At 42.3% G+C, this 16,831-nt stretch overlaps 1 protein-coding gene across 4 annotated transcripts in view; it reads right to left on the bottom strand.

The window, feature by feature from the left end:
• TANC2 (tetratricopeptide repeat, ankyrin repeat and coiled-coil containing 2) overlaps positions 1-16,831 on the bottom strand; it is a 2,520,149-nt gene that overhangs the window by 412,058 nt on the left and 2,091,260 nt on the right. For all 4 annotated transcript variants that reach the window (XM_085640812.1, XM_085640825.1, XM_085640816.1 and 1 more), the window contains one exon: positions 3-111. In XM_085640812.1, the coding sequence (XP_085496938.1) occupies positions 3-111 (109 nt within the window). The remainder of the gene's footprint in view (positions 1-2; positions 112-16,831) is intronic.

Genomic DNA, 16,831 nt, shown 5'->3' with positions numbered 1-16,831 from the left:
ACCTTGAAAATATGTGCTTTGAGGATGTGGTGTCCAAGCTCGATTGTTTGCTGTCGGTTCAATGTACCTTCCTGCCGAGAGAACCAAAAGGCAAGCAAAGTGTGGCCACTCCTAGTGAAAGAAAAGAGAACGCAAGCAGGCTGAGCTATACGGGTGGTATTTTGCTCAATGTTTTCTAGACCTATATCAACAGTCACAGCAGTGCAGAACACTTTAGTAGGAATTCAAAGAAGGACACAGATCTATTCAAGGAACTACAAAGGTGGTCTGTCATGTCAAATGTTTAGTTCTGCATCTGAAAAAGTTGTCCTCTCACTCTTCATGATGCTTATGAAGAACATGGGACCAGATGAATCACTGAGCAGGTCGCAAACAGAGAATGCAAAATTCATCGTGACTTTCTGCGACCTGTCCAGCATTTAGTGATGTGAACGAATGTACTAATCAGTTGCATAGCAAAACTATATTTGTAGAGGGCCGGAAAACATCCTGTCTCGTGGCATTTTATGACCAACTGTGTTGGACAGGAGACGACCTTTCCATGCCTTTACATTCTCAACAAGTCAACATTTTTTTTCTTCCAATTAGCCCACGTCTCTTGACGGACAGGTGCTGCTTTAAAACAATTTACATGCTTGAAAACATCGGGTGGGGAGGATAGGGCATGCAAGTCATCTCCTAGAAGGCTTACTGACCCTCATAACTGCCCCACACCCCGGGGTACTCCATGAGAGCATAAAACAATTCCAAAAGGAAGCCGTAACCTAGGACAGCTTCCTCTTTGGTAATCAGTTACCACCCCAACACTAGAGCCAATAACTGAGAAAACAATTTTTGACTGCAGTTGTGGTCACAAACCACTGATACATCCCTTTGCATAAGAAGAAAGGATCTGTTGACGCCCCCTCCTATTTGCAATTAGGAAAGGGACACAAAAGTCCCTTTAATGGCCAGAAAGACTTTCTGACTTCTAAAAGGTCTTTTGTACATTGTAAAAAGGTATTTTCTGTTGCAAACCCTTGGAATTTATGAACTTTGTACTTTAAAAATGACCCTTGTGCCTCAGGCCCTTGTTACTAAATTAAAAGAAAACTATCTAAGTTTCCTACTAGACTACTAGGTAACTGCCTGTCAATTTACCTCTTATTTTCCCTAATGGGTCAAGTATGTTTTAGTGTAATGGACATTGTTTTAAACCATAAGTGCCCACAATTTAAACATTTATATAAAACAAACTTGTTTTTCGTTTTATGAAACATAATTAGCTTTACTGTGGCTCTGGTACACCAGGTCATGTGATTTTTCTCGTCACATTTATTCGTGGCGACCTACCTGGTGCCAACTGGAAGTAAAACTGGAAACATCTTCAAGGTCAGTAAAAATTCCATCCCCAGCGACGTCCAGACACGGGTAGTTCCCGCGCTTTGGAGGAACTTCAACTGAGTTCTTCTTTCCTCACCAAATTCATGAGTTGCCTGGATGTTACGTTTGGGGCTTAAATAATTCCCCCATCTAGGTGATCTCCAGAAGGTATACCTGAATTCCCTTTTTTCTCATGTTTTTACATTCACACAGGGCTACGACACAAGTCCTGATTGTAGGGGATGTGATTTTTACTTCACATATCCATACCGTCCCCTCTAGAGTAGAAGAGAATCCCCTGGTCCAGAAGCAATGCCAAGATCCAACTGGACGATTTAGGGCATGAAACATGTTGACCATCTTTATCCAACACATACCACTTTGAGCTGAAGTGGGTATAATTTTCCCTCCTCAGCTACGACTTTGTAGCCGGTTGTTTTTACTCATAGCTTAGGAACCCAGCAAATAAATTTGTTTTATTGGGCGTCCATTAGCTATTTTTAACTCCCATTTTTTGTTTCCCATCTCTACTCACTATACACACGCTCCCTTACTATTCTTCACCTTCACGTTGGCAACCAGAGAAGACATCTGGCAAAGAGCCCCCTGGTGGGGCCCGTTGGGCATTGCAGCACCGGGCCAACGAGGAACTGTCCAATGATGAAGCATGACACCCTCCGGGGTGTGCAAGGGCCCTTGCTCCTAATTGGAGCTATCCAATTTCTAGTTCATATTCTCCATCTGGAAAGCCTGGTATCCATTATCCATTAACCCCCCACTACCCCCAAAAAAACACCCCCCCCTTTTTTGCCCCTTCCCCCCCCCCCCCCCATCTTCTCAGCCCCCCTTAGGAACTGCATACCTCTGTTCTTGCCACAGTTAATTGGAGTCTGTATGTTGGACCTCTCAAGCCACTGACCCTCTTTTTGTGATACAAAGTAAAAATACTAACCCATGTGCATGCTGAACATGGGTAGTTGTACCAACCTATTACTACGGTCAAGAAGCACAAATATACTGTTGACCTCATTGAGAGTCAGATGGGTAGACAAACAATTATGGGAGGGAAAGAGAACAGGTGTGGACTAAGTGAGAGATTCTGTGATAAGGAATATTGTTAACATCAAAAACTAACCACTTTACACTTGCTATATTTCAATTAATTCTTTACCCAAATCTCAGGAACAGAATCCCAAGCAAAAGAATACAGATGAATGAAGGAGTAAGTATTGGACACTCAGGCTTTAGGCAAATAAATGTGTCTTTAAATACTGGGCCAAACCTTTGAAGTAGGCATTCAAACACTAATACTTGCATAAAGTGATGAAACAGCCAGCAAAGCTACCATACCAATATAATTACTAGACATACAGTTGCTTAAAGTATCAGCATGCAAATTTGCTTTTGGAAGGTGATATTCTCTGGATGTGGCAGATGACAGTGTGGACAACAATGTCTTCTGCAGTGTGCCTTAGGCCATTGTCACATTCCAGTCATGTACACATGTTCTTTCTGTTTAACGCTCCAAAACACAAATTTGAGCACCCTAATTAATCCTCCTTTCTTATTTTCTTATACAGATATCTGCCCCTCTTCCCTAAAAGGTTACCATTCTCTACCTATTTAGCGGTAGTACGAATGGTGTAGATCTAACTAAGATGGATGGTCTATGCTGCAAGAGTGAAGTTCATGATCTATTAGACTGACTAGGCTTCAATACACTGTCTTGGCTGGATCGATGCACTCAAACATGGAATAGTTTGAATACTTCCTTATAGCAGCTGTAAATTGGCCTGGCTGGCTCTCGTTCAGAAACACAAATGCTGAAACGGGACTTGACCACACATAGGGCAGAGACAGGAACTTTTAGTCTAAAAGTTGATGCTCTCTAGTCCAGACAAAACGTTCCAAGACTCCAAAAGTCAGTTCAGTTAGTACAGTGGCAACTACATCTACCTCTGGTGGTATATTTTCAGTTATCTCGCAAACACCCCGTACCCTTAGGTCTGCTTGAAAGATTCAGCGGAGACCCTCATAAACAAACATTTTTTCTTGCACAACGTGACCTGTATTTCTTGTGTAGACACACTTTTCTTGATAACCAGTCTTGTGAGGCTTTGATGACACATCTTGGGCAATGCCATTAGTCAATTAAAACAATCCCATATTATAATATTGGAATAGGCTTCTCAGTAAATTCAAACTTATTTTTGATCATCATCAAAGTCAGTATTCAACAGGTGAGTTGCTAGATTAAAGGAGAGACTTACTCAAGACAATGCAATAGATTGGTAGGTACAGGAACCTATACTATACAGTTGGAAGCAGTATTAGAAGGGGGGGTGTTAACCTAAGTGAGATTGGTGGTCTTTGCTGCAACAGTCAATGTCACTATAAAATTCTGGTAATATCTGAGAGGAAGTCCAAGGAGAGGGCTCTGCTCCATTTGCTTCTTCAAGGAAAATTATACTTCATAATAATTTCTTTCTTCCCTGGATTTCTTAGATGGGCCCAGCTTCAGCCTCCATCTTGAAGTAATCTGTTTAATGGTAATTTTTGTTTGGACTAGGGGAGTGTTTTCCTTGACCATGGTTGACATTTTAAGTCCTGCTACACACTTAGCAAAATTATATTTTTGCAGATGAACAGCACCTACAGTGTATCTTATGCCTGTACAGTTTGTAGTATGTTCCAATTTCCTGTATGTCAGAGCTGGTGTCTCGAATGCTGAGAATGAATGATGTAAAGGGACTCTGGGTTGTGGTCTGTAGTGGAAGCTAGCAGACAGGGACAGTTGGAGGAAGAAAGGAGCCCTGACACAGAATTCTTGCTGTATCCTTAAGTCTTACCAAGAAATAAAGAACTATCTTTCTAACTATCTGGCTACAAACTCTTATATTAAGACTCTGTTGTCTAACTTCAACATTTTGGTGACGAGTTATTAAACTCCTAATAGCACTGTGGTCAAGGCCCTGGACAGAGTTTTTGACAATGTGAAACACCAGGTAATTAGGACATTTCCTCTCAGGACAAGTCAGTCGGCACTTGAAGAAGCTTGTGTGGTGTTTGGGGTGCACAGCAGCACAACTTGCTCACAAGAGAGCATCACCAATGCCTAGTATTCCAGATGGGGGTTTTGGAGTTGAGATGCTGGCTATGTATACTTGAACATCATAAAATAGGGTGGTTAGCAGATATTTGATTGGGACAGGTCTGGAGACATTGAAGAAAGACTACTGAAGGCCTCTTGGTTAATTTTGAAAGAGAAGTAGGACTATTCAAGAACACTGAAAATGGAAATGAGACTGCATTGTTTGAAGGTATACGGTGTCCTGAAGTCACGGGAAGTCGAAACATTTTGTGCCAAGCATTTGTCCAATTGCGATGTTAAAGTATGACATTCACTCAATTAATCAGCAGGGTTATTTGGCATTACTGAGTGGTATTATGTGAGCTTCTATTAAAAACTATGTCTTCTTTTCTACTCGATTTGAGGCTTATTAAGTTGGGGAACAGTGTGGTTGGTGATTCTTGCGCAGTCATATGTGTCTCACACATTTTATTGGCAATGCGTAGGGTTAGTATGTTTCTGTCCAAGCTGACTTCTGTTGTTTGAGAATTGTAGTTTATGTTACTGGTCGTTGTGTGGTGAATGCTTAGTACAGCATGACAGGTTGGGAAGTTTAGATTATCCACACATAGATTGGTTTGGGAGTGCATTCACTTTCAACTCCATATGAAGTGTTGCTAGCAGTTTGGGGGAGAGTGTAGCATCTATCTGTGTGTTCTTGCGTAAATGTGTGCTGGTTGCGCATGTCCAACTGTCATGCTTGCAGGAGAAAAGTAGTACCTTCCAGCGAGATATATAAGTAGTGTAGCACACTTGTGTGTGCTAGTGCAACCATGGTGAAACAGCAGCACCCTATTGTTATGGGTTTTATGTGGAAATACCCAATGGTATGCAGTGCTGGGGAAGAGAAGAAACCTGCCGCGAGGGGCTGTATGCTAGAAGTACTCTGTGATATGCGAAGTTAGGGAAGTGTATTACCTTCCACTGAAAAGTTGCATGGGAGAGTACCCCTCAATGGGCTAAGCTGGCGATGACTAGTACCCTGTTGTGAGAGTTTAATGGAAAAGTACCCCTTGGGTGCAATGTGGGAAAAGAGAGGTTGCACAAAGAAGTACCTCCTGGATTAAATTTATGCGCAAGTGTAGTACTCTGCTGTTGTGGGTGATAGCTACAAGTTTAGCCTGAGTGTGCTCTAGTGCCAGTCACCTTACTGTACAAATAGGAAGATTAGACAGGTGTATGGTACAGGAGGCAGACTATTTAGCAATGTGTTTTATTGAGTTTGTGTATAATGTAGTGGGTCAGTGATGTGGTTGAATGTTGGTGTTTAATGTAGCTCTAGTGTGCTGTAAGTACGTACTTCTTTGACTGCTGATGAAGTCTGGGGTCAACTGTAGTATTACTGGACTGCTCAACTGTTTGATTATGTTGTGTCAGTGACTATTCAGCATGTGTCTACCGGAGGCTGCCATAATGATGATTTCCCGATTTTTTCTGGCACAGTTTCCAGAAGAGGTTGTACTATGTGTAGATTTAATGCCTTCATTGGCCTGGCACTTGGGTCATGTTGGATTGGCCAGCTAATGTGAGTGGGTGCTTGCTGTGCTGGGCAGCACTTTTGTATGTGTGTGGTAGAGTGTGCCGACCCTCTGGGGTTGGGTATGCTGCTTGTGGAAGATGGAGAAAGTGTAAGAGTCGTATCTGTGTCAGCTGCGTAGTTTAGTAGCGTGATGTGGAATTCTAGGGACTTTGTGTATGAATGTTGATGTGAGTGTAGGTTTTGTGTTAGTGTGGTCAAGGGAGGTTTCAGTTAAGGTGATGATAAACTTTCAATTTTTGTTTTGGTTGTGCCGCTAATGTTTATACTTACAGATGATGGGAAAACCCTTTGACGAAGGAAGCCGGTGGGCTCCGTGTCCTGGCTATCACATGACTGAGCGTTCATGATTATATGTCCTCCATGTATAAATGTAAGAGTGGGTGAAGTTATTTGGAGTTAGCGTCTCATGTTAGTGGAGAATGTAAAACGTACATGTCTTGGTCGGCAATGGCAGTCACAACCTAGTTTTTGTCTTGTTTCTTTGTTTGACATATGCGGGGAGCCTCATATCTTGAACTGTCATAGATTTTCTGTGACTGCTAATTGTTGTATTTGTGTGTTTGCATGAGTATTGCAGAGTTTAACAGGTTGCTGTTGGGTATGGGGTATGTGTAATCTATATATATTGGAGGATTGGTGATTTTGAATGATTGCCCCTTGCACTTTGTATGAAAGGGAATGGCTGTTCTTTTTTTGTTGTTTGTAAGAAAGGGAGACGTGTAGTATCCTGTATGTCCAAATTCCCCATATATCTGAGCTGGTATCCGGAATTCTGAGAGGGAGTGATTTAATAGAATGTTGGCATGTGGTCTGGACTAAGAGATAGGAGTTCGGGACAGTTGGAGCGAGAACAGTGCCCTAACAGGACCTACCTAACCTCCCATTCCAGGGCATGTCCTATCTTGATAATTCTGTGTTAAAGTCTACATCTGTCACTTACAAGAAGAAGGCACTAAAATGCAATCATCAAGGGATCCAGTAATTTAACTCTGTTAAGGAAATGCCAGTCAAAATATCTTTTCTGGATGAGAAATCTCCATCACCACAAATTCTCCTCACAAAGTTTTCAAAAATATCCACATAATTAATTTAAAGCCAAAATGACAGAATCTAGCAAGTCTTTTCCTACTTTCCAGCTAAAATCCTCGCCAATAGCAGAGATACTGTTGACTTCCAAGAAAATGAAGATGTAGCTAGCAAACATGAGTTACTGTCGATGGCAGCACAGGCACACTTATATACAATATCAACACTCTGCCCGTTGGCACCCGTCCTGGTCAGCACCTGTGGATTTTAGTTCCCCCATTGACTACTGACAACCAATGGCATCACAACCTGCACCAGCAACCACTTATTCAGTAAGAGCTTTTCACTGCTGGCATGTCAATTTCCATGTATGCCATGATTGCAGAACCCTTATTGACAACCCTGCAGACAGTCACCCAGACCTGGCCCTAAACAATGGCTTCCAAGCTGACAACATTGTAGAAGCAGTAGGGGAAAAAAGCACATTATTAAGGATGCTGCCATTAAACCTCAACAGAGACAGGAGACTTGCATGATTCCAGAGACAGTACACAGACAAGGCAAGCTACACAGTGAATACCTGTGAGAGAACAATCAAGGTAATGAAGAAGAGGAGCAACACACAGAAGAAAAGCTGCAACATATACCTTCACTGGGTAATGTCACAGTTGTTATGCACAATCACACAGCGTAACTGCTGTTGGCTTTGTGGAGATTCACAGACAATGTCTTTAATAATGATAAGTGATATTGCCAGTATGCTCCATCTAAAGACTCTTTATATCATTTTATTTATTGCAGATACAGACAATGGTGGATCCATTTTCTTTTAAAGGACCAATGGTTATAATATAGTACATTTCACCTATTTAATCTTTCTGATTTGAGCATGCAGAGTGACAAGTGTTTTTGGTCTTGACAAAAGCTTAGGTCATCTATGGTGAGGATATACAAGGCTGAAATAAGTTGACCAAAAGTTTAAATGAGGGAAGAATTTAAACCTATCCCCTGGAGACACCATTAAAGATAGGTTTAGTTCCCCAAGGCGGTAAGTTTAGTATTTTAATCTTTTGATTTGTTGCACCCTGCCCTTTACCCACACCTTTGCACATATAGGTTGCCTATTGTTAAGAGTTTCTCCTTTTGGGGCTTTGTAGTCCACACCATAATAACAGCTTTATGGTGTAATGAGGATACCTATAATGAAGCATGCCACCTCAGGGTGGGTGGGGGTTCATGTCCTAATAAAAAAACAAATTTGGAGTCTGTGAGAGAGACCAATGTGACAAGTTAGTACCATTTGACAATTGCAGTGTAAGAGACCACGAGTACTCTTGTATGTGGTTCTATAGTTGAAGATGCGAGATGGATGATAGGCACCTATTGTTCTGGCTTTGTCTATGGACGATTGGGGAACTTGTTCCCTATAGAGTGGTTAGGGACCTTATGAGACAGCCCAGGACAAATAAAATTCCCTGGCTCTATTCCTATTGAGGAAATGGGGGTTGGAGGAATATTGGACAAATCCGGAGGAGTTGAGCTCGATTTCGAAAAGCAGGGTAAAGGCCAGTTATTGGGAATTTACCCTGGTGAAGGATGGGTTAGTTAAATCTAATGGGCTCGCTCAGTCGAGAGTTCTTAAATTTTAAAACCTTTCCTGTTTGTTGAGGATACCACAAATGAAATTGTTCCCTCACTTCCAAGGAAATTCCAATTTAGATATAAGAACCTCCCCACTAAATTGTTTTGTAGCAAGTGGGGTAAAAATGCACTTTCTGATGTTTTATTTCCAGCTTGCAAAGAAAGCCCTGAATCCTTAGTCCATTTGCTAATCTTTTGTCCCTACTATAAGAATCTGAGAGCCAAGTGGATTATCCCTCTGTGTAGGCTCACCGGACCTGGACATTATTTAGAGGTGCTTAGAATTCTCGGCACAGACACTAGTAGAGTAGTGTTTTTTTGGCTTAGCTAGATTTCTGTTGGCCTTATGGATTAGACGATCAAAGTGTTTAGTGTAACATATACAGATTCTAGTTTTTAGTAATATATATTTTATATTAATGATATGTATTTTTATATGGCATTTTTAAGTGTCCTTTTTTATAGGCTGTCATATTGTCTGGTATTTTATAATCACCCTGGCATCTGTAACGCATGTATTAGGCTTTCATGCACATTTGTGATCGATAATAAAGTTATGATGATGAAGATGCAAGTTGGTACTCGTAGGCCTTTAAATATTCCCTGGCCTTCTGTGCTGGTTGCAAAGTAATGACACCCGAAGTAAAAACTATTGAGGTAACAACTTGACATTCGCGTCCACATACCTCGATACATTCCAAGCACTAACATCATTATCTGAGACTCAGTGGCCAGTCAACTTTATCAATGCACAGCACTTTTCGTTGGTCAAAAGTCAGTCCCTATAATTGTAACCAAATGTGTGGCCCCTGTTATTGTTCGTCTAAGGGAATAAAAGCATCAGATGACTCATGAAGGCACTGACAACACAAGGAACTGGCAAGCGCTTTTTTGGCTTCCGCATCCAACCTTGAACAAAAATACATCAAACCTACATACATCTAAGAAAATCCTCTACCTAGGAGCAACTCTGGACATGTCTCAGGACAGGGTGTTACAGTCAAAGGAATGAATTGTAAAACTGATTGTAAAATTAGTAAATAATATCCTTGAGAAGTATGAGTGCTGCAGGAACAAGTTTAATCCAGAATAAAGCAAGGTCTCATCCACCAGCTAGCTGGAGCCAGGTACAACTAACTCCCAGCAGCTTTCCAGGATTCCATTGCCATGGTGCTGATTAAAAGACAACATAAACTCAAGCTATGTTTCTATACAGTTAACAAGTAAATACTTAAGAATTTAAATAATCACTATGTTACACTGATGTCAACAGCCAAAGACTTTTCTAAATACATTTGTGAATCAGTGAAAGCCTACAAATAACTTTTGTGCTATTAGGAACAGACAACTCGATCTTGATGTATTACATGCTCAAGCAAAGAGGGAAAGATGTATCACATCTGTCAGATGAGGTGCAAGAACTGTGGTATTGGGCAATAGGCAACAAGGTGTACCTCTCCACAGAAAACATCTAGGAATCCAAAACAACTGGGTGGATCCCCAAGTTGCTCCCCTCTGGACTGCCACAAATGGAGCTGCACCAAGATCAGCCCTAATCGATCTTTAAGAGCTGATTTAACTTCTCTGGACCTTTTTGCCACCCAGTTAAAAAAACACAAGTTGGCTCTTCACCAGATTACACTGGCAACCGGGCCAGGGGAGCAACATTATCGATAACCTACAGCAACATCTGTGCTTACACTTTTTCTCAGTTTCCCCTGGTTTCCAGGGTCATCAGAAAAGCCTAAATGGGAACATTGTACTCTGATTCGAATAGCACCCGCACGGCCGAGACAATATTGGTCTGCACACCACTTCCAGTGGTCTAGCTCTACTGATCACTCTCAAGATCTTTCCACCTTTTCAATGGAAACAGGGGATCAAAGTTTTGCTCCATGTCCTGAAGTCCCTACATTTTACAGCCTGGGTCCTGTCAGAGTTTGTTAACATGAACATTCCTCCCGGGCACAGAGAAATGACTAGAGCAAACTTGTGCATCCTCTGCAGCTACGATGTATGGAGCTGAGGATATTTTTTTATTTAATGCGCAAGCATGGCCTGCTCTCACTACTTCTGCAAACCTACCTGTTTCAGTCATACCATTTATACATGGCCAACTAAGTTATCAAACATGAGTGAGTTAGAATCCACTATGCAAGCAATTCTAAGACACAAAAAATCTTCTCAGCGACATCATCTTTTCTCACAAAGGACCATAAAAGAGTTCATGAAGGGTTTCTTTAAGGCATTCTGCCTGGTACCTCTGCCATGAGAGGTGACCATGATGGTCCATCAACTTCTGTAAGCTCCTGTTGAACCTATTTATGGGTTAAAGATCAAGAACCTCTCCTGAAAAACTGCAATCCTCATAGCCACGGGGGGGGGGGGTCTCAAGCATTTCTACATAAACTATTTCACTGAAGATAAGCTTGCATTCTAGTTTCCTATATATTACTGTAATTACTGGTGTTCACTCTGATTCCAGCATCAGATCAAATGCTGAAAGGAAATAAGTTACTTACAGTACAATTCTCCAGGATTGTTATCTACTACAGATGCACAAGTGACCATTCTGCTTCCCAGGTCAAAAGCTAACTATCATATTCTTAAATGTGACTTCCTTGTCAGAATTGTAAACAGAATGCTCTGAATTTCTTACCAAAAGGACTGAGGAGCTGGAGTGTTGAGGGACTCATGATTCTATGCCTCTTGTTAAGTAGGCAGAGGAACTGGGTATGTCTCACACTGCTCTTTGGAAACATTTAAGTGTTTCATAAACTTCTTAATAAGCAGCTCAATCTAACACAACTATCTGCACAATTACAAATCCATTAGCTCATTATGTTTGATAGGGAAGGTTTCTAATAGGCCATTCAACTTTCATAAAGAAAGAGCACAATAGGAGCCGAATCATCAAAAGGAGAACACTGGGTGCCTTAAATATCTCAGTCTGATTCAGGGATTCTTGGTGTAACATTAGCTTGAGTTGCACTCAGGAGAGAGCAAATATGTCTAAGAGGAACACCAGGAAAAAGGACTGGAGACCACTGGCATATGGCTTTCTGTCATCTGGAGGGTCAGTACCATAAATGTTGAGATACTCTTTTCTTCTAGCCCCTTGCCCTTTCTGTGAAGGTCAGAAAGCAGGGAAGTCATTTTGAGGATACCAAAAGCCCTTCATTCACACCAGGTCTTGCTTACGTTCCTTTGCGTAAGACGTTCCTCTGCTTAAAACTGTCCAATATCTCATCTGGCCATGTGTTTCTGATTTACATTTGTAGTGCGCTATTTGACAAGGACCAATCAGTATTAGCAGCATGGAAAAATTAAGTCTGATTTAACAAGCAACACTGGTCCTTAGGGCAACAGCAGCTGTGAGCAGTATATAAGGAAAGCTTGAGTCTCACAGGCCATCTTGATGCCAAATAAATTATAATGATGAAGAAAATAGATAGTGCCAGCTGTGAAACAGTTTTTCATAACTTCAGAATAACTTTGATGTTTACTCACATCCTTACTCGTAGCTTCTTCCAGACATTGCTGTGCAAATGCTTTGAGCCAATGGTTGTATACTATTGTTACTGTTAATAAGCACTTGTGTAGCTCACTATTACCTAAGCAAATCCAAGTGCATGAGCATATTACACTGACTCGCAGCTGTTTAGAGGTTGAATGGAATGTATTAGCCTGCCAATAGGGGTTGATAGCAGACGTTTTTTGGGAAATGATGTAAACCGGTCAGATGAACTCATCACAATTTGCAAAGATGGGGTGAATAATTTCCACGATTTCTGAGGGTGTAGTATCAATGACAAACGCACGTCTGGAGAATGAATCTTTTCACCTCCCAGTACCCTAGAAATATCCTTGTACCATTTGCCCTTTTAGGTTTTCAGGGCTCCACTGTGGCCTGACCAGCCCAACCTCTAAGTGCAGTGCAGCTTAGTCCTGCGCAGTACAACCTCTAAGTGCCCCAAGATGGAAAATCCTAATCCCAACATCCAATACTCGTTCCAGGAAATATCTTTGATTTGTATAGACCATGTCCCCCTTCGTTTACCATTAAGTAAAAGCACTAAATCCTCAATTAGAAATCTGAGATAAAAGAACACAACTTCATATGTATCTGTTTAAGCTATTGTTCTAAATTCATTTAGTCTAACACTGTGCTGAATTGATTACATACTGTTTGCATTTAAATTGAGGCAGGAACAACTGTTGCACATTCTTATTCAAGAATTAGTTTTACATTTCAGTGGAATGCAGCAAGACGCCGCATATAGAGGAACAAAAGTTACTTACTTTCAGAAACACTCATTCTTGTGGCTTCAATATCTAACCGCAGATTCCTCCTTTTCGGAACATTCCTAGGTGCCAGACTGGATCTAGAGACTTTTTCAGCAATACTCCCTTTGTGTCGGTAGGTGGCTCCATATGGCTCACTGTAGCTCATACAACCCCCGTAGTGACGGAGCAGAGCTGCAAATTAGCATCACCCTTGATCATTAATTTCAGTGACAGTGTGCTAAAATTAACCTGGAACCTCATGATGTTTAAAAGTCCACTACACAAAACAGGGAGGTGGTAGGGTAGTGAGAAATCTGTGGTTAGAGTATCCACCATAATGTGAATTACCTTGTTCTTCTGACATATACTACTAACCACAGATTCCTTATCTTTAGAACAGATACCACAACAAAATCTCCCAAAGGTAGAGGATCTGAGGAGTAGTACATAACTGTGTACCTGACTGTGTGCCTGAAGCCACAACCAGCACCTCATTTGATAATACTGCAGTCTTGGCCCTGGTGGAATGAGACTGCAGGTCTTTTAGGGAATATTTCTTATCTGGCACGTAGCAGATTTTAATACAGGTGGACTATCCACCTCACCAGAGTCCTCTTTCGGTCTGAGCTGATCATCTATATAATGAGGTCTCTTATGTTCAATGTCTAAATGTGAAGGTCTCTTAGGACCAAGACAATGTAAGCTCTTCTATTCTTTTAGGGGATGCGGCAGATCAAAAAATGTTGGCAGGGTAATTGATTGGCTAACATGCAAGGATGATATCACCTTTGACAGGAAGGCTATCTGAATCCTTTGCACCAATTTGTCTTTGAAGAAAGTGGTACAAGGAGGGAGCACACAGACATGATGGCGATACCCCACCCTGCCCTGACTGTTGTAGTACAACATGGCAGTTGTGTTGTCTGTTAGCCTTCCATTGATTGTCGGTAGGAAGGCTTTGAAGGCCAGGCCAATCACGGGAATGTTCTGCTGCCCCAGGTGGCCACCCCATGCCTATTAACAACAAATAGATTAAAACTATAACAGCCGGGTGGGGGAGAGAGAGTAGACTGCCAGTTGTCAGGTTGGTGTTCGTCTGTCACCACATGAGGTACTGAGCCATCTCTTGTGAGATCTGGACAGAGTCAGAGAGGCCACCTCAGTGGTGAGCTCATTGAACCCTCCGGTACAATGCAGAGTCAGCATGGGCCATACGCTGTATAGGGCGAGGAGGATGCACAAGCCATAAGCCTAAGAACCATCCTTACTGACACCAAAGACTGAACCCGAAATGTCAGGATGGTATCCTGAATGTCTCTGAGACAATGGAAAAGCCTTGAACGCTATCAGTTTCAGGATAGCCCTTATAAAAGGAATTCTTTGTATACTGCTCATGCGGGACTTTGGCTCATTAATGGAAAGAGGAGAGCACAAACACAGCTATTGTTTCGGAGGTGGTCTGTGACTGACTGCAGCGAGCGTGCTTAGAGCAGTCATCATTGAAATATGGGAGCACGTGTATCCTCAACCTCCAAAGATGTGTTGTGACCACAGTCATCGTTTTTGTCAACACCTGAGGGGCCAAGGTAAGGCACAAGGGAAGCATGGCAAAATAAAAGTGTTCTGATGTCACTGTGAAGCAAAGATCACTGTATATGAATAAGAACTGGGCTGAAATGAAAGAAATGGCACAGCCCCTACAAACAATTTCTAAAACCCATCGTCTGACATGATGGATTTCTAAATATTGCATCCTGAGCCCTACTAGCTAGTTGTGTGCCTGGGAGAGCAAATCAAAGTGGATTAGCAACCACGGCAGCAGCGAAGGAAGATTTGGGAGGATTGTAGTCCTTGTGGGTGAGAACGACTTTAGCTGCCACCATGCCTTCAGCTCCGAATGAGAGGAATTTGCTGCTGCACTGACTGGGAAGGTTGACGCTGCTGGTAAGTTAGGCCTCTGAAATAGCTCTCAAACTTTCCATATGCTGCTGGAATTGTGTACTTGGGGAAAATAGCCTTAAAGATCGATCCGTGGTGCGATTATCTTTGAATTGCTCAAGCGCCAAGTCACCCCTTTTCTCCTAATAGCTTTGATCAATTGAAGGGCGTGCCCATAAGGAATTGACTGAACATCCCCTAAAAACCCAATTGATTGCATTCATGAGTGTCTGGTAAGCACTACACTAATGCCAATAGCACAACCTATGCAATCGGAGTTGTCCAGGTCACTATGAAGCCCTGCATTCTCCCCATCTTTGATCAACTCTGCCAGAGAAGCCCTGAGGTCCTTCGGGATGACAGGGTTTGAAGGAAACCCATTTGGATTGATTTTACTTGAAGACACCTGGCCACAAGGCTTTCAAGTGTGCGGCATTTCATCAAAAACGTCAGGAGCAGGTGAGCGCTGTCTGATATCTAGCCTACTGGCATCTTATAATTCTAAGTAAAGCCCTTCACCCATGATACGATGGGGAAGCAGATTGGTGTTTGCCTCCTCCTCAGTGTTCTGCGGGACATCTGAAGGCTGTGGACTGGATCTGAGGCAAAGTCGAAAGTGGTCTCTAGCTACTGATAGAGATAGCAATAATGGAGTGGCCAATGTTGAAGCTCGGCTGTACAACCGCTGATTGAGCCATAGTTATTTACACAGGCCAACCTTGGTTCAAGGTCAAGTAACCAGCATCGCAATAGGATACGGTACCAGGTCCAGACAGGAAGGAAATGACGTGGACCCTGTGGCCCGAGTGAAAGTCTGGACTGGCTTCAGTATGGGTCCAGGAACGGGGTCTAAGGAAACGTTCGGCAGAAGGGAGGGTCCACCAGCAGCAGATACTGAACCCTGAGTGTCACGCTTGCAAATTCTTGCAAGGTTTCGGGTTCCAGGCAGGGATCAAGAGCTGCAAGGCTCCCTTGCATTTATGAATCATTTTCGACTTTCCCTTACTGAAATTCTGAGTGGGACAAGCTGCATGACCAATTACTACACCACAACTTGGACTGGGAGCGAGAACGATGTTTCTAACTTGATCTCTTCTTATGCTTGGCAACACAGAGTTTGCCTATGCACTGATCGCATTTGGATGAATGAGGTCACATTTCTCACATGACTTCTAGTTGAGAACCCCAGCCCAAGTACCAAAGGCACTTCTATTCATGCTCATTTGGATGCCTCTTAAAGGCGCTTGAAGTTGCAAAAATGTATTTAAAAATATGTTTATAAAAAGTTTGGCCATGCCCCTGCAGAACTGACTCCTTAGGTTTAAAGCACATTAGTCAGAGAAGAAACTGTGATAAATAACATGACTCCAGTATGTGTGGCCTGATTGCTAACCAAATGTACAGTCCAGCTCTATCATCATGAATCATCATTATGTGGATTGCATAAGCAAGAAGGAATATGCTACTTACCAGTATGCATCTGTTCTTGGCATGTAGAGCTGCAGAGTTGTACACTTAGCATAGATCGCCATCTGGTGTTGGGCCCGGATGTTTGCAGTTTGTTTTTCTTCTTGGACAGTCTTTGGAAGTCACGAGTTTGGTGACTCCTCCTTCGGTCCGTACTGCGCATGGGCTTCGGCTCCATCCTCAGATTGTTTTTCGCCAACAGGGAAATGATGGAGCTTGGTAATCACAGTGAGAAACCCATGTGTGTAGTATCTAAATACGATGTACTGGAACGGATACAGGTAGCCGGGGAGGCGGGTGGGCGTGTACAACTCTGCAGCTCTACATGCCAAGAACAGATGCATACTGGTAAGTAGCATATTCCGTTCGAGGCATATGAGCTGCAGATTGTACACTTAGCATAGATTATATAGCAGTACCCAACCCTAGCGGCGACCACC

This window comes from Triturus cristatus, chromosome 1_1 (assembly GCF_964204655.1).
Source record: "Triturus cristatus chromosome 1_1, aTriCri1.1, whole genome shotgun sequence".
NCBI classification, from domain to species: Eukaryota; Metazoa; Chordata; class Amphibia; order Caudata; family Salamandridae; genus Triturus; species Triturus cristatus.
The sequence above is the reverse complement of the archived record's forward strand: the minus strand, read 5'-3'. Positions and strand labels throughout refer to the sequence as shown.